The sequence below is a fragment of the Netta rufina genome (assembly GCF_964035555.1).
Source record: "Netta rufina genome assembly, chromosome: Z".
In the NCBI taxonomy this organism is placed as follows: Eukaryota; Metazoa; Chordata; class Aves; order Anseriformes; family Anatidae; genus Netta; species Netta rufina.
This window is the reverse complement of record NC_140126.1, coordinates 64,232,561-64,250,723: the sequence shown is the minus strand read 5'-3', so window position 1 is coordinate 64,250,723 and position 18,163 is coordinate 64,232,561. Positions and strand designations below refer to the sequence as shown.

The window sequence follows — 18,163 nt, the reverse complement described above, 5'->3', positions numbered from 1 at the left end:
GTTAGGTCAGAGGTTGGACTAGGTGATCTTGGAGGTTTCCCAACCTAAATGATTCTGTGACTATTAGGAGAATCTGTACCTTTCATGTTTCTGTTTTTTTCCTTGCTTAGCTTGTTTTGCATTCTGATCCACTTTTGTTTCAGTGATCCTTGATGTTTCATGGATGTAGAATCTTAAGTTCTAAGCAGCACAATATATTCAAAGTTGTACAGTATGTTCCAAAATTACTGTAAATAAGTGGTGTTTACAAAGTATCACAACTTGTTCCATGAAGGGCAAGTCAGTGCTAGACAAGCAAAATTCACACTGGATGACTAGAAGTATGTATACAGAAAAAAATAAATCAATTTTCCACACTGTTCAGAGAAGGATATGTTTGTTTTATTTTTTTGACAAGAATCAGCAGGTTATTTTATTGAAGCCAAATTGTTTTAATAAATGCATACATTCAAAGCACTCAAGTACATTCATCATTTAAAATAGAAACTAAAGCCAGGGTTGTTCAGGTCAGTGAAGCAGCAAAAGGCCAGCACAGTGTTCAGGCCCTTGGCAGCGAAGTACCTTTCTATATAGTTCTGTAAATCACATAACTGCATCTTCAGGCACAAATTTGGCATAGGCATTTGCTAACGTTTTTGTAATAAGACTGCTCATTCATGACACAACTGCAGCTGTGAAAGAACCATGATGATGATGATAATGATTATTATTATTATTGTGGATGCCCCATCCCTGAAAATGTTCAAGGCCAGGCTGGATGGGGCTTTGAGCAACCTGGAAGGTGTCCCTGCCCATGGCAGGAAGGGTGGAACTGGATTATCATTTGTCGTGTTAAGGGGTGTAGCTGATTAACTGTTACGGGCCCGGACGGATTCAGAGTACTGAACCAGTCGGACATTCACCAAAAACACGTTAACCGTCTGGGGGTCCGTTCAGACATTCACCATCAACGCATTAACTGTCTGGGGGTCTGGTTAGATTCAGAACACTGAACTATCACGGATAACCACCCTCACCCTCGTTGCACTTAATGAGAGCTATCACAATGCAATCAAGTATGGTTTATTACAGCAACAGATAATCAGGTTCTTTTGGATTGCCAGCGATAGTGACTGTCTGCAAAAGCAAGCTAGTATGCATGAAATACACAGGTGTTATAGGTGTTAAAGGTATTACAGATGTTGCAGGTGTTACAGGTGTGCAGCCTAGAAATAAACGCGTTAAAAGGATCAAAGACTCTATAGAGATTTATAAGCAAGTATTCAGATCTCACCCAAAGGCATCCCAATGCGGGGGAAGAGAGGCTCAGCCCGTCGACTGATCCCAGGAGTCAGGAGGTCCTAAGGATGTTGTATTTCCTCGGGATGGTATCTCCCCTGACGGTGGTATCTTCCCTGACATCCCCTCTCTCTTAGGCCAATTTATATTATTTTCTATCTTTTAGGTGGCGCTTGAGTGGCTCTAGTCAAGCATATCTTAGTTATGATTGGTGTAAAGTTTTCCCGTCTCCGTTTAAAGTAATAGGCTCCGAGAAATTCAGGGCGCATGCTCAGTGAGCGGTGGTCGCACCCTGGAGGCGGGTAGCTTGGGATGCAGGTGTGTTTTGGTATTATAATTATATTATAATGAGCAAAAAGTACAGTAGGGTACAGCATTTGTCAAAACATGACAGGTCTTTGGCTCAGGGTGGCAAAAAGTGCAGCTTTGTGCACAAGAACAATCGAGGCCCCACCTGATTACAGAGCCTAGCCGTGGTGTCTCCACTCTACACTCTGTGCTGTTCCTTAGAGCTAGCACACCAAGTTTCCTCAGTGCGATAGCATCTAAGGTTGGAAGCCTAGGGAACGCTCAGGTAATGCAGTTATGCCCTACCCTGAAAACCTCTTCAATGCTGTACCTTTTCCTTAAAAATGCGAATGTTAGTTTTATTTTTCTAGTTTCTTCAGGCAATTACACCACATCACTAAGGGCCCTTCCAACTCAAACCATTCGGTGATTCCTACTATTAAACTGTTTCTTCTAGCACACAAACAAAAAAACTGCGTATCAAAAATACTGAAATAAAAATATGGATAATGTATAAAAATAGTATAATTTTATTATGAAATTACATACTAATTTTTCTGGTTTGTTTCTGAAATGAATGGTAACCAGTATCCCCATCAGACGAAACAATAAGATGCAGAAATAGCAAAGCAAATACCATACTTGTGAATCTGCTTTCTACTGTCCAATGAAATGATATAGTACAGGTATTCCAAGTTTAAAACATACTCAAAACCTAACTTTCACTATTTTGTAGATTACTAAGCATGACCAAGATTACAAAAGCTGTCTTATACATTGTAATTGGTCAATGTTTACACCATTCTTTCATACTTTTCATGGTATTCGAAGATATTATCCCCTCTGGAAATTTGGAAGTAGTCCACTCTTCTTTGTGAGGACTCAAACTTCAGTCCATCCAGGCTGTTACTGCTTTGGCAGAATGACTGAACACTGCACAGTTGTCTGAAATACAAAATCAAAGTAAATGAGTATCTCCTGTGATAGATTTACTTTCAGTGTAAAGGCAGGCTACATAGCTTCCATTCAGCTTGCAAACAGGTGTACCCCTTTCCATATGTGTAGCATCTCCAACTTCCCCAAACACCATAGATGTTAAAAGAATTTTGAGGGTTCAAGAACTTGTCACTACAGCTTTATGTAGCTGTATGTAACGTGCACATTGGTATTGAGAACCAATGATCATACTGTAGAAACACAAGACTAAAATTAAGGTTTTTAGGCTTGCAGGCTACAAATGACAAAATGTGCAGCTTTTGTTTTTCATCTACATACATTGCATTCGTATAAAGCTCTTCATAAATGTCATCAGAATGCTCTGAAAGTGAAGTTCCCTAACAAGATGATATTTTACATGGTTGGTTCATCAACAATTTTCAAGTACAGCTATAAAGAACAGAAAACCTTTCTCTAAAGGTGCATTGATTGGGAGTGAATTAAATGTTCATGATATGCAGAGACAGGCAACTTTGACATCAGCCACATTCAACAGTAGGACCTGATAAACTTTTAAACTTCAGTTTTCTTGAGAGGTCCTTAGCCTGCAAGGGCCACAGTACACAAACTGATACAACTACAGTTAAGTGAACTCTCAATTAATTTATTTTCCACCTTATTCACCTGAGCCAATTCACTCTAGTCATATAAGTGGGCTCACCGATTGGGAGTTTTTTTGGGAAAGAAAATTAGTCAAGAACATCCTTAAGATCAGAACTCGAGATACATACATTATGAATGTAGGTATCAATCATAAACTAGAAAAAATGACTGAAAAAGCTAACTTTTATGCCATTTGACTTGCCAGGTACCAAACATATTAAGTCCAAGTACGTCAAAGATGAAGTGTGCTGAAATACGTCTATGTATACCTTGCCCAGTCTAAACCATCCTATAGTATTTACAGCTCTCTTATCTGAATAGACCATTCCCTCTTATCAGAGAGCTCTGACAAACATCATTTCAAAAAGGCTGGTACAGTAGTTTAAAAAAGGCAGGTAATATCTATCTGCAGGATTCCTCAAATAGTCATTAAGTTCACCTGAGGAGCATTCACAGAAGTTCTGATGCCCTACTATAAGCTGATTTTCTTACATGTAAATAGTAAAAAAAATCAGTTACAACATGAAGTTCATTTTACCATTTCAGCACAGATTCTCTTCCAAACCTCAAGGGTATGAATCCTATCGCAATAAAAGTACAAAGCTCAATTCACAGTTGTGAGCTAAGAATCTTTTCAACAAGTCAGTTTTTCTCTCTCACCAATACTTTTCCCAACAAAGATAATAAGAATCTATTATACTAGTTCCATTTGGAAAGTGTCTGTTGTTACAAATTTGTTTACTTCATTCAGTAGTAAGCCCATATTTTCCTTGATCAGCTTTTGAAATCATGCAATGGCTGAAGATGTTCTAGTTTTCTTTGATGTCCCTTCGAAGTGTCAATTACAGGCAAGCTTTCATTTCCCTCAAACCATCTGTATATGCCTTGCTTCTGGATTTCTCCTTTCTTTCTGGTCTTGCTTCTGGATTTCTCCTTTGTAGCTTGGTCTTGCTTCCAATTCTTGAATTCTGCATTTTTGCACTGGAGCTCTGTTCTCTGTTTCCTGATTGGTCTCTGTTTGGATCACTCTTACACTTGGAGAATGCTGACCTTAAAGATCTGCTAGCCTTCCAGAGCTCTTTGCCTCTTCAGAGCTGCCTCCCATGAGATGCTACCTACTTGTTTACTGGTTAAACAAGTATGCTCACCTCAAGTTCAGCATCTGTGCTCTGCTATTTGCCTTGTTTCCACAGGATCTTGAACTCCATGATTTTGTGGGCATTACAGCAGTAACCGCCAATGATTATCATCTTACTATACAAATATTTTCAGTGACCAGAAGATCCAACTGTGCATACAGTCACAGAGTGGTTAAGGTTGGAAGGAGATCATCCAGTCCAACCCCCTGCCAAGCAGGGTCACCTAGAGCATGATGCACATGATCACATCCAGGTGGGTTTTGAATATCTCCAGAGAAGGAAACTCCACAGCCTCTCTGGGCAACCCGTTCCAGTGCTCTGTCACCCTCACAGTAAAATAGTTCCTCCCTCATATTCAGCCAGAACATCCAGTGCTTCAGTTTGTGCTCGTTGCCTCTTGTCCTGTCACTGGGCACCACTGAAAATAGTCCGGTTCCATCCTCTTGACACTCTGCCTTCAGATAATCATATACATTGATAAGATCTCTCTGTCTTCTCGTCTCCAAGCTAAACAGGCCCAGCTTTCAGCCTCTCCTTGTATGACAGATGCTCCAGTCCTCTAATCAGCTTGGTAGCCCTGTGCTGGACTTGCACCAGTAGCTTCATGCCCCTCTTGTACTGGGGAGCCCAGAATTGGACACAATACTCTAGGTGTGGCCTCACCAGGGCTGAGCAGAGAAGGAGGATCACCTCCCTTCACCTGCTGGCAACACTCTTCTCATTGCACCTCAGGATACCATTGGCCTTCTTGGCCACAAGGGCACATTGCTGACTCATGGTCAGTGTGCTGTCCTCCAGGACACCCAGGTTCCTCTCTACACAGCTGCTCTCCAGCACGTCAGCCCCCAGCATGTACTGGTGCTTGGGGTTATTCCTCCTTAGGTGCAGGACCCTGAACTTGCCCTTGTTCTATTTCATGAGGTTTCTCATCACCCATCTCTCCAGGCTGTCCAGGTCCCTCTGAATGGCAGCACAGTTCTCTGGGGTATCAGCCACTCCTCCCAGCTTTGGGTCATCAGCAAACTTGCTGAGGGTGCACTCTGTTCCATCATCCAGGGCACTGATGAATAAATCAAACAAGATTGGACCAAGTACCGACCCCCTGCATTGCGGACTAAACCCTCTGAGCTCAGCCTTCTAGCCACTCCTCAATCCACTACACTGTCCACTCATCTATCCTGCACTTCCTGAGCTTGTCCACAAGGATGTTATGGGAGACAGTGTCAAAAGCCTTGCTGCAGCCAAGGTAGACAACATCCACTGCTGTCCCTGCATCTACCAAGCCAGTCACCCCATTACAGAAGGCTATCAGATTGGTTAAGTACGATTTCCCCTTGGTGAATCCATGCTGACTATTCCCAATCACCTTTTTATCCTCCACATGCTTGGAGATGACTTCCAAGATGAGCTGTTCCATCACCTTTCCAGGGATGAGGTGAGGCTGACCGGCCTGTAGTTGCCTGGATCCTCCTTATTGTCCTTTTTGAAGACTGGCATGACATTGGCTTTCTTCCAGTCCTCAGGCACCTCTCCTGTTCGTCATGACCTTTCAAACGTTGATGGAGAGTGCACCCGTGGGTGCATTCCATGGGGGCCCACGGATTTGTGGATGTCAAGTTTGCTTAAATGATCTCTGACACAATCCTCCTCAACCAACGGGAATTCCTCCTTTCTCTAGACTTCCTCTTTTGTCTCTAGGGCCTGGGATTCTTGAGGGCTGGTCTTAGCGGTGAAGGCCGAAGCAAAGGAGGCATTCTGCAACTCTGCCTTCTCTGTATCCTTCATTGCCAGGGCACCACCCCATTCAGCAGCAGGCCCAACATTTTCCCATCTTCCTTTTACTACTGATGGATGTGAAGAAGCTCTTCTTGTTGCTCTTGCCATCCCTTGCCAGATTTAAAATCAAATGGACCTTGGGCTTCCTTGTCACATCCCTGCATACTTTGACAATGTCCCTATATTTCTCCCAAGTGGCCTGTCCCTTTTCCCACATGCTCTATACTTTCTTCTTGTGTTTGAGGTTTGCCAGGAGCTCCTTTTCCATCCATGCAGGTCTTCTGCCCCCTTTGCTGGCATTCTTACTCATAGGGATGCATCGATCTTGAGCTTGAAGGAAGTGATGTTTGAATACCGACCAGCTCTTTTGGACTCCCTTTCCTTCCAGGGCCCTCACCCATGGGATTCTTCCAAATAGGTCCCTAGGAGGCCAAAGTTTGCTCTCCTGAAGTCCAGGGTTGCGATCCTACTTTTTGCCCTGCTTCTCCCTTGCAAGATCCTGAACTCCAGCATCTCATGGTCACTCAAGCCATGGCTGCCCTAACCTTCATATCTCCAGCCAGACCTTCTTTGTTAATACAAGGTCCAGCAGCACACCTCTCCTTGTTGGCTCCTCCACCAGCTGTGTCAAAAAGTTATCACTGCTCTGCAGGAACCTCCTGGACTGTTTTTGCCAAGCTGTGTGGTCTTTCCAGCAGATATCAGGGTGGTTGAAGTCCCCCATAAGAACCAGGGCCTGTGATTGTGAGGGTACTTCCAGCTGTCTGTAGAAGGCTTCATCTACCTCCTCTTCTTGATCAGGTGGCCTGTAGCAAAAACTCACAATAGTATCAGCCATGGTAGCCTGTCCTCTAATCCTTACCCATAAGCTCTCAACTCTCTCTTCAACCACCCCTAGGCAGAGCTTCATGCATTCCAGTTGCTCTCTCACATAAAGTACAACTCCACCACCTCACCTTCCTGGCCTGCCTTTCCTAAAAAGCACATAGGCCTCCATGACAACAGTCCAGTCATACAAGCTGTTCATCACTCATCACAAATTTCCCTGACACCAGTCAGACATGTGGACTATTGGGATGATCTGTGTTTCCTGATCAATGACAGAAACACAATGCGATCACACCTGTTCTGAAAGAGTAAGGGCTTTGTATGCTGACTGTGTCTCAGCTGGGAAGATAGTGTGCATACAGAAAAGTTTACTTCAAGTTTTTTTTTCAAAGTCATGTAACCTGAGCCTGGAGAATGGTCTCCTTTTACAGCAACATGGCCACAAAATACTGGCCTAAAGATGTGTTGGTAGTTAAAAAATGCTAACATTCACATTAGGCTTAAACTAATTGGCATACCACAGGCAAAAAGACACAACATAGAATGGATGGCAAGCAGCCTAACCATGAGCAGGAAAACAGCCCTTGAACTTCCTTGCTTCAACATCCAGGGTTTCCTGAAATGCCACTGTGAGCTTCAGAGGTGACACCTCCATGTGCTTGTATGGTTAAGTAGGAAACACACCTCTTGGGAAAGAGGCAAGTAATGCAGCTGGGCAAGGAGCCTTGCAACACCTTTGCACCTGTCTGGTGAAGTCTCTCCAGTCACAGTAGCCAGATTACAGAGGTCAGAAAGGAAAAGTTTTATCCACGCAGAATTTTATGGTTTTACATGCTTCCCCAAACACTAGAAAGAGACACCAGCAAATGCCTGTTTGAGATACCCAGCTGCAGCCTGAGTGTAAGCTGGCAGGGTTTCTCTTGGTAACTGACTGCTGAGTACAAGCTTGCACAGTTCACAAGGCACACACAAGGTGCTGCCTTTAAGCATTGGGAAAAGGTACCTCTGAAAATGTTCAAAAAACCCTCATCAGCTGACCTTTAAAGCTGCCAGAACAAAATCCACATAACATTTTGCATCAACAAAAATAAGACATGTTTAACTTAATGGCTCAACTACATACTCACAGTGAGGCACAAACATCTCTCTCTCTTTGCTGTATCAAGTAATTGCCTCTCTCCTTATCCACAAACATGGAAACTCAGGACCAGCCCTGCATCTACCACTATTTAACGTCTCAGAGAGATTGCTAGCCTTTCCAGCCCTTCCTAAAAAATAAAATTAAAGCAACACTTCCAAACCTCAGACTTTCCTGCCACTTGTCCACAGTGCTTTGTCCTATTAAAGCAGAAACAGTATGACTCTTACTCTCCTGACATCAGATCTCAACCCCTACTGCCAATACCTAGTTCCTGTTTCCAATCCTTTTAGTACCTTCAGACCAACTTCCTTTCTCAGTATATTATCACTCAAACCAAGCCACTACCAGCAAAGAGCATAAACACATAAGAATTGCCAAGTCAAAGTGAAACTATCTCAATGTTCATCACTAATACTAGGTAGCAGCAGACACTTAAGAGAAGGAGCCTAAGAAGCAACATTAGAAAGAAGTGCCCCATCCTCTTCATGTATCATGTTTTCTTTCAGAAAATAGTAGTTCAAAAGCTGCAGAAAGCAATTGAATTAGTGTTTTAAACAGTTGACAATGAAATGGTAGAAGAGTATGGGAACCTTACACACTTGGTGTCAGTTCTTTCCAGCCACTTGCTCTTTCATTCCCTATGAAGAATCGAGACAATCATACAAACAGAAGCAACAAGACACTATTTCACTGTTTATTCAAGTATACCTTCCAGATTTGGAGTTAGATCCCTCAGTACCTTTGCAGCATTATTTACTTGGGAAAGTTCATGAAATCCGAGTCCTACCTGACCAACCTCATCTCCTTCTGTAACTGCTTGGGGGATGAGAGAAAGGCTGTTGACTTAGTCTACCTAGACTTCAGCACAGCCTTTGACTCAATCTTCCACAGTTTCTCTCTGGGAGAAACTGTCAGCCCATGGTTTGGACAGGTACACTCCTTGCTAGGCTAAAAACTGGCTGGACAGCCAGGCCCAAAGAGTAGTGGTGAATGGAGTTAAATCCAGCTGGTGACCAGTCATGAGCGGCGTTCCCCAGGGGTCGGTGTTGGGGTCCACTCTCTATCTATCTTTATTGATGATTTGGATGAGGGAATTGAGTGCTCCCTCAGTAAGTTTGTAGATGACACCAAACTGGGGGGAAGTGTCGATCTGCCGGAGGGTAGGGAGGCCCTGCAGAGGGATCTGGACAGGATAGGTCAATGGGCAGAGGCCAATGGGATGAGGTTCAACATGGCTAAGTGCCAGGTCATGCACTTTTGCCACAAAAACCCCATGCAACACCACAGGCTTGCGGCAGAGCGGCTGGAAAGCTGTGCAGAGGAAAAAGATTTGGCATTGTTTGGGGGTGTTGGTTGATGCTCGCCTGCACATGAGCTGGCAGCATGCCCAGGTGGCCAAGAAGGCCAACAGCATCCTGGCTTGTGTCAGGAATAGTGTAGCCAGCAGGAGCAGGGAGGTGATCGTCCTCCTGTACTCTGCTCTGGTGAGGCCACACCTTGAGTCCTGTGTTCAGTTTTGGGCCCCTCACTACAAGAAGGACATCGAGGCCCTGAAACGTGTCGAGAGAAGGGTAAGGGCTTGGAAGCCAAGTCCTATGAGGAGTTGCTGAGGGAACTGGGGTTGTTTAGTCTGTAGAAGAGGAGGCTCAGGGGAGACCTTATAGCTCTCCACACCTACCTGAAAGGAGGTTGTGGGGAGCTGGGGGTTGGCCTCATCTCACAGATAACCAGTGATAGGACAAGAAAGAATGGCCTCAAGGTGTGCCAGGGGAGGTTCACATTGGAAATTAGGAGACATTTATTCTCAGAAACAGCAGTCAGGCATTGAAACAGGTTGCCCAGAGAGGTGGTGGAGTCACTGTCTCTGGGGGTGTTCAAGTAAAGTCTGGATGTGGCGCTTAGGGACATGGTTTAGTGGGTTATAGTGCTGGTAGGGGGATAGTTGGACCAGATGATTTTGGAGGTCTTTTCCAACCTTTATGATTCTATGATTCTATAAGGTCCTTGCACACCACCATGAATAAAATAGCTGAGGTATATCTAGCACATTTTTTAAAGTAGTTGCCAGAGGATTTTTTTTTTTTTTTACAGCTAGTATTTAACAAAAAATGCAGTTAAGTCCTCTGAAAATGCTTTGTGTGGATTAGAAGGGAGAAGGAATACTGGTACTGCTGCTTCCCTTTTCCATTTATGCCACAACTTCCCAAAGACTGCACAGAGGAAGGGGAAAATGTTGTTGCCTCTCACAGATGTGTAGAGGGGACATGAAAAACAACTAATAGCTGTTCCTGATAACTGGAACTTAAGTGAGGAGAAGTTGAAAACATAATCCAAAGTCACTCATTTCAGGGTTTGGGGTTGAAATTCCATGAATCTGACCTGTTCAAGTATGCTTACAAGAATCTGCAGGGAATTTAACTTAGTAAGTCTTTCTTTTAGGACATGGACTAAACCACATATGAGAATCACTGACAAGAGAACCAGACCAGAAATGAAACAAATTTTTATACCCATCAAAAGACACTGAAGATTTTGACAGCACAGACAATTCTGTTGATAGCTGAGTTTCAGGGAACACTTTCAGGTACACATGGACATGTCTAGTTTTGTCTTTCTTACTTGTTTAAGTTTCCGTAAACATAGTAATTTTTAGAAAAGAGAAAGAAAGAACCTTTAAGTGGAAAGAGCATCAGAGATTGGACTCCTTTGTTTCCCCAACAGGCTTCCTCCTTTTCAGAATGCTGCTTCCACTAACACCTCTTTCTGGCCCACTTCTGTACGCTCTCTCACATTCCAATTCTCTTTCGCTCTCTCACACACCATCCCAATGTAATCCTCAGTTCATCTCATGCTACACACACTTGGACTGTCAGAAGTAGCTATTTGTCACAAGAACCTTAAGAAGTTGGACAGACATCCAAACAATTTTAACATTGTTCCCTTCCTCTATCCTGTAGACAGAAAGGAATCTCAAGTACTCCCGTGAAACTGTGGCAATGTTAAAAAAACATAAAAGGAAACTCTAGTCTCAGAAAAAGATCTGCCTAAGAAATCCATCACTAAGGTATTATTGAATAATATTATTTTCCATTCCTTTTTTCATGCTCTTTGGATCTGAAAGCATGTGGGTGAATCCAGTTCTAATAATTTCAATCTGGCTATTACACATATTTTGTAACAAACTCCTCACATTATACACATTAAAGAGAACACAACGTTTTTGATTCATTTCAGTCTTCAACACTTGGTCTTCCATTGTTCCAGGACTTAATCTATAGCTGAGCAGATGTAAAGGTTTCTCAGCAGTATACTTGCCAAAATTTTTATCTTACCTGTGTGTCCTGGTTTCAGCTAGGATTGAGTTAATTTTTCTACTAGTATCTGGTATGGTGCTGTGTTTTGGATTTAGGATGAGAACAATGCTGGTAACACACCTATGTTTTAATTGTTGCAGAGCAGTGGTTACACGAAGCCAAGGACTTTTCAGCTTCTTGCTCTGTCCTGCCAGTGGGCAGGCTAGGGGTACAGCAGGAGCTGGGAGGGGACAGAACCAGGACAGCTGACCCAAACTGGCCAAAGGGGTATTCCATACCATCTGATGTCATGCTGAACAATTGATATGGGGGAGCTGGCCGGGGCGGGGGGACCGGCTGCTTGGGGATAGGCTGGGTATCGGTCAGCAGGTGGTGAGCAATTGCATTGTGCATCACTTGTTTTGTAAACATTATTATTAGTAGTACTATTATCATTATTATTTTCCTTTCTTTTCTATCCTAATAAACTGTTTCTGTCTCAATCCACAGGCTTTCCTTTTGATTTTTTCCCTTTGATTTTCTCCCCCATTTCATGGGGGATGAAGGCAGGGGGAGCGAACAGCTGTGTGGTGCTGAGCTGCTGGCTGGGTTAAACCAGTACACTGTGCTGTGAAGCGTATACTTCAGTGTCCATATATAGATGTCTTTAATCTTTTTACCTCCCATAACTCTTGCCATGAAAATGAAGCTAAAATTGAATTTTTGCAGCAAAGTTTGTAAAACTCTTAATGAATATATTTGTCCATCTTGAATAGATTTGGTTTGTTAAAGCACCTAGTTAAAAAAATTATGATTTAATCAGAAACATTTTACAGCATACACCTACATGACTTGTACATATGCATACGCTGCCCCAGTACAAACTGGCCTTATATGTGTACTTACTTTCAAGGTGTGCAGGGTGTCTGTCCATTCCATGGAGCCTATCAGAGGTATAGCACTAAGGAGTATGCTAGTAGCCTTATTTGCATTCTCTTTCAGCGTCTTTAAAACTTTATCCACTGAAACCTACAAATGAAATTGAACTGAGTGGTAATTCATTTTTTATGGCACACATTTAAATGCTCCAATTAAATTTGTTCAACTAATCCAGCTCTAAGTGAAAAGGTGAAGCACAGACAAAAACACAGTATGCATTTTAAAATGTCATGATCATTTTAGCTGCTAAAACTTCTTTCCTCTGGGAGTGTACGTTTGATTGTATTTTATAGCTTGGTCCTGTGAACTTCATACTCAAAAAAAATGTTGGTTGAGCTTTTAATTTGAACACATTACAAGTAAAGCCACTAGAGAAAAAACATATTGCTTTCTAGGCATATTTATTAATCATAATAAACTAAAACTAACACATCTGGATAAAGTGATAATCTAAAAAAAATAAGAAAAAGCAAAAGCTAAGTAAAATAAGTAATTATTAAATCTCTGTGGAATTTGCAGAGAAGTCACCAGTTCTGTTCTCCTTGTGTTACAGGGAACTTTAAACAAAATGTCACAGAGGGCTCTTTATTACAGCACAGTACAGATGTGTGTATTAATTTTATCAAAGACTTGATACTTTTTTTTTGTATACTGATGAATATTAGAGGATAAAAAATATTTTGGATAGTCAGAAATTCAATTTAATAATAATAAATGTTCTATGTGTGCTAAGCTGTATCTGATACTAAGTAGTTTTATATTATGGAGGTGTATGCCTCAGGAACTGCTGGCTCCATAAAAATCTATGTCATCTCTATTTACTAGTGTTTTTGCAGCAGTGCTCAGTCTATGTCCAAACAGTGCTGCAGAAAAATGGAGGCAAGATTCAGAATGCATCTGAGAAATTAGAAGTAGTTTAAGTGATACTGTACAGGGGTGTGGGAAAGAATTTATTTGTATACATAAAAATCGAGAGAGAAGTTTTCCAGTTACTTAGGCAAATTATCAGGTGTCCAACTAAATTGTCTCTGTTGTATCATGCAGTAAAGTTCTGCTGTTCCTTTCTATGATGACTATGATTTAACAGGCTATTTGTGGAAGTTTTTCACTGGTAGTTTGGCCCAAGTGTATTCCACAAGAAAAAGAACTAAAGAAGACATAACCTTTCGCAAAGAGTTGCAAAAGAAAAAACACCAGACAGATTACAAGAGACAATCTCACACTAACTTCATACATACAGCCCCCTTGATTCAGACACAAGGTGCTAAATGGTTTTCTAGCAGTAAGGCGAGTTTATAAAAATGAAGGAGGTAGCAACATCTGTTTCTGTTCTTACTTTACAATTGTTACTCCAGAGTAATTCTTCAACACTAAGTAAAACCAGATTTAATTTAGTATGTGACCTCTGCCAAAAACTACATAAAGGTTCTCATCCAGATCCTTTTGAACAAGACTCAGAGGAAAAAAGTTGCACTCACTGTTTCTTCATGCTCCTTCCAGCAGTCATAATCTGTTGCCATAGCAATACTTGCATAACTCATTCCAGCTTCTTTTGCGAGTATCACTTCAGGCACTGTGGTCATGTTGATAACATCAGCTCCCCAGCTGCGAAACATCAAGCTTTCTGCTCGAGAACTGAAACGTGGGCCTTCAATTGTGATCACTGTCCCCTTAGAATGACATTGCAGCCCAAGCTTCTTTGCAATCTCAATAAGAACCTGCAAAGCATGCCAATATAAGGAAAAGCAAATAATTTCCCTGGTGCACTGCTCTGCATCTCACACACACACACAAAAAAATAAAATCTTGTACACAAAAAAATATTACCCTGATACTAAGCAGTATTCACATGGCTACAGCTGTCCAAATGCAACAATTAGTTTCAGTTTTCTCATCCAGCAAGATAAATTAATAGTATTACTGATAAGAATGATATTGGGCTCACCTGATTTTGATTGTATCACTTGGCTTACTGTTTTAGAGTAGACCAAGGAGATTGGAAAACAGAAACATTCTGTTATATTTATATTTAGTTATATTTAGGCTTTGCTTACTTTAAGAACAGAATCATGAAATGCTACAGGCTTACAGCACCAAGCACTGCATTGCCACAGTGTTGGAGTTAAGATGGGGAAAATATGAAATTCACTTTTTGAAAGTTTACAAAACTTTCTAAGTGTATACTTTAAAGAGTACCCTGGGAATCTGAAACTTTTACGTTTTCCCTATTGCTTGTGGCTGAGCTGTACATGTATATTTTTATTTTTATTTTTATTTTTATTTTTTAATAGTCCTTACATTTCCAACAAGGACCACGTACATCATGATGATGAAATCATCATCATGATTTCCATTCTTGGTACATGGCTTGGGAAGCAATAGTTGATACCGTAAGCGTGAGAGCGTACCAGCATGGGTAAATGGGACTAGGAAATCCAAAACTGACCTGAGTAGGAAAGTAACAGTAATGACACCTGCTTAAAATGACCATGCAAAGAAAGGCCTTGTCTTCTCAGCATCATGGACTTCTGAAATGTCTGCTGGAGCACACTACCCCACAGCAGATGTGTAGGCAAACTTGCCATCCCCAAAGAAGGTGGGTATGTTTGCAACCCACACATGTTGGGGAAGGGCATTTGTGCATGTAACTGTGTGCATATGCGTAGATGGCCCTAAATGACAGTTTTAGGAGATCAGCCACAGAAGGACTTTTAGAAATTTGTACGTATTTATTAACATGCTGTATCTAATATTGTGCCTTATCCCTTATACTGATTCTGAACATATAATTCACTGTTTGCCTGTTAATTATGTGTTATTAATAAATGAATAAAAATCTTCAGCTGTGATTTCACTTAAACGAGAGGAGTTAGGAAGTATTTCCCTGAAATGCTTTACAAAGTTACCACTCTAGTCCTCATAAGATGCTGCTGTTTCTAGAAGTAGTAACAACCAAGGCAGACTATGTTATTCAAAAGCCTTCAATCACAGAAAAGATAAATCACTTTCAGGTTCTCATTTGATTTACATTGTGTAAAAATACAATGGAATTTTCCCACGTATTTGCACAAATGCAATTTAATAAAAAGTTTTCAAATGTTTTCATGCAAATTCCTTAATTAGCTTACTACATTAACAGTTTTGGTTTAATTGCTACTGCATTTAGCTATGATAGTCCCCTCAATCAGGGAAAACTGAAATAATTCCAACACTTTTCAGGGACACTTCCTGGAAAAAAAATCAATTCACTTTTATCTGATATTTCCAAACAAAGTCAAAGCATCTCTTTTCAGCCTCTCTAGGAGCTCAAAACAACATTTCTTTAAAACATCTGTTAAGCTGATTAGAATGCACGAGCTAATGAGATAATGATTACATGTGAGACTGGGAAGTACCTAAATGTTTGTTCTCTGAAAAAGTAGCATTTCTCTGCTCTTTTTTTTTTTTTACAAAAATTAATATCTAAACAGCATTGTTGATAGATACTTAACAATCAGATGAAACCAGCCTTGGTGCACTTTTCCTGCATCCTCAGGAAATGGCTTATATGTATCTACTTATGCTTTCTAAAAAATGAGGAAGAAACAGAATGAAGTATAGCTAATCATTTCAGTAATAACACTGTTTTTAAACCATTACATAAAGTCTACAGTTAGATGTCAATAAAATCCTTGAATCTGTTGTGACATGACATGCTCAAAGTCAGTAAACAACTATACGGCACCTAATCTTTGATAACAGCATGTGGCTAGGCTCTTGCTTCTTGTAAACTACAAATTATTTTGCATAATTTACTGCCTAGTGGAAGAAGGGTATGAATAGTCACATATATAATATATAGCAGTCTGTTTCCTCTTCAGCTTTAAAAATTCTTTACTTCACCTTCATTCCTAGTGCCCTGAAATGTTCTGCTAACAACACTTGGACCTACGGGTTAATATGTCAAATCCACATTGTCCCTTGGCTAATTAACAAAAATAGCTTTTAATGGCAGTGAAGTGAAATGGTGACAAGCAGAATAGCTCAGCAATACAAATATTTGTAGATGCTTAGGGTACAGATTGAGTCACTTGATTCGTAATTCTGTTTTGACCTGTTCGTTGTTGTAACTGATGGTACGGAGAGTGAATTTGTTGGATGTACATGACTAATCTTGCAAATACTCCTGTGGCCCTTGAGAATGTAAGTCCCTGCAGCTTCTGATCAGAGAATTCCACAATGGCACAAAACACTGAGTTCAATCTTCACCTTTGCTTTTTCTCAGATGTAAGAATACACTGAGAAGGCATATTTAATCAGATACACTCTAGAAGTTTATAAAGGTGTTGAAAAGCAGAGCAGCAGTTCACACTATTCTACGTGTTTTCTAAGCCTGAAAATCTTGAAGTGACTAAAGTAAGAGAAGCAAAATTTAAGAACTAAAGGCAAATGTAATTTGGCCAGTTTCTATGTTTAATATCCTTTAAACAAGGCCATTACTCTCTACCATGACCAGCAATGCACAGAAGCACAAATGAAATATTGGTATTTCTGTGAATACTGAAGTATTATTCTTAATTCTCTGTACTGCAAGTATGTAGAGTGTCTTAGCCAAAGACGCTGTTTCATTTAGAATGGAAAGGAAATAATTTCTAATTCTGTCTTCCTATTTAGTCCACACTGTTGCTCTCTTGTCATTTACACAAGAAATAAAGATATTTTGCCCTGCTATTAAGACTCTGGAGAAATCTAGGTTGCCAAGTGTCTTCTTAAAGTGTTTCAAGTACCTACTTTAGATCCTACAAGATCTTTTACTTCCCATACCTTCCAAATTTTACAATTTTCTTTAATATCATGACATATCTGAGAAATAGGAAGAGGAGGAGATTATCTCCATATTCTGATCGTGGGTAATTAGACTACTACACCATACGTAACAAGTATAATAAAAATATAACATTTTAAAATACATCTACAAAATTCACTAACCTCTCTGGTTTTGGTGCAGAATGGCTCTGCCATTGGAATATGACATACTCCTGGAAGAGCGGAACACTGACCATCATACAAAGTATAATGTCTTTTAGTTGTCCTGGAAAAGCAGAAAATATACTCAAGGGAGAAGAACAGAGACAAATGATAATAGGAAACAATAAATTTACAAAAGTCCCAAACCGTAATATTCTTGAAGGGAACAAAAATATCAGTACAATGGCAATCACTCAGTCACCACCTGTAATCAGAGAATCACAGAATCAGGGTAGAAGGGACCTCTGGAGGCCATCTGGTCCAACCCCCTGCTCAAGCAGGGACACCCAGAGCAAGTTGCCCAGGACCTGCTTATCATGGGGGATTTCAACTACCCTGACATTTTCTGGGAGGTCTACTAAGCCAGCCATCCACAGCCCAGGAGGTTCCTCCAGAACACTGATGATAACTATCTGATGCAAATGGTGGGCGTGCCAACTAGGAGAGGAGCGCTGCTGGATCTTGTCCTCACTAACAAGGAGTGGTTGGTTGAAGGAGTTAAGGTTAAGGGCAGCCTTGGTTGCACTGACCATGCGATGGTGGAGTTCAGGATCTCATGTGGCACGAACAGAATACCAAGCAGAGTTGCAACCCTGGAGTTTAGTAGGACCAACTTTGGCCTTTTCAAGCAATTGCTTAGGGAAATCGCATGGGACAAGATACTTGAAGGAAAAGGAGCCCAAGATAGCTGGTTAGCTTTCAAGGACTGCTTCTTCCTTGAAGAACAGAGCATCCCAACAGGTAGGAAGTCAGGAAAGGGAGCCAGGAGACCTGCATGGTTCAACAAGGAACTGCTGGGCAAACTCAAGTGGAAGAGGAGAGTCTACAGATCATGGAAGGAGGGGCTGGCCACTTGGGAGCAATATGAGACTGCT

At 41.1% G+C, this 18,163-nt stretch overlaps 1 protein-coding gene across 1 annotated transcript in view; it reads right to left on the bottom strand.

The window, feature by feature from the left end:
* Positions 1-397: 397 nt before the first annotated feature.
* Positions 398-18,163, bottom strand: part of MTAP (methylthioadenosine phosphorylase) — a gene marked incomplete at its 5' end in the record, with an annotated part of 38,502 nt that continues 20,736 nt past the window's right edge. Inside the window, 4 exons of the mRNA XM_084305540.1 lie at positions 398-2,511; positions 12,249-12,371; positions 13,760-13,999; positions 17,250-17,352. Of these exons, the coding sequence (XP_084161666.1) occupies positions 2,473-2,511; positions 12,249-12,371; positions 13,760-13,999; positions 17,250-17,352 (505 nt within the window). The 3' untranslated portion in view covers positions 398-2,472. The remainder of the gene's footprint in view (positions 2,512-12,248; positions 12,372-13,759; positions 14,000-17,249; positions 17,353-18,163) is intronic.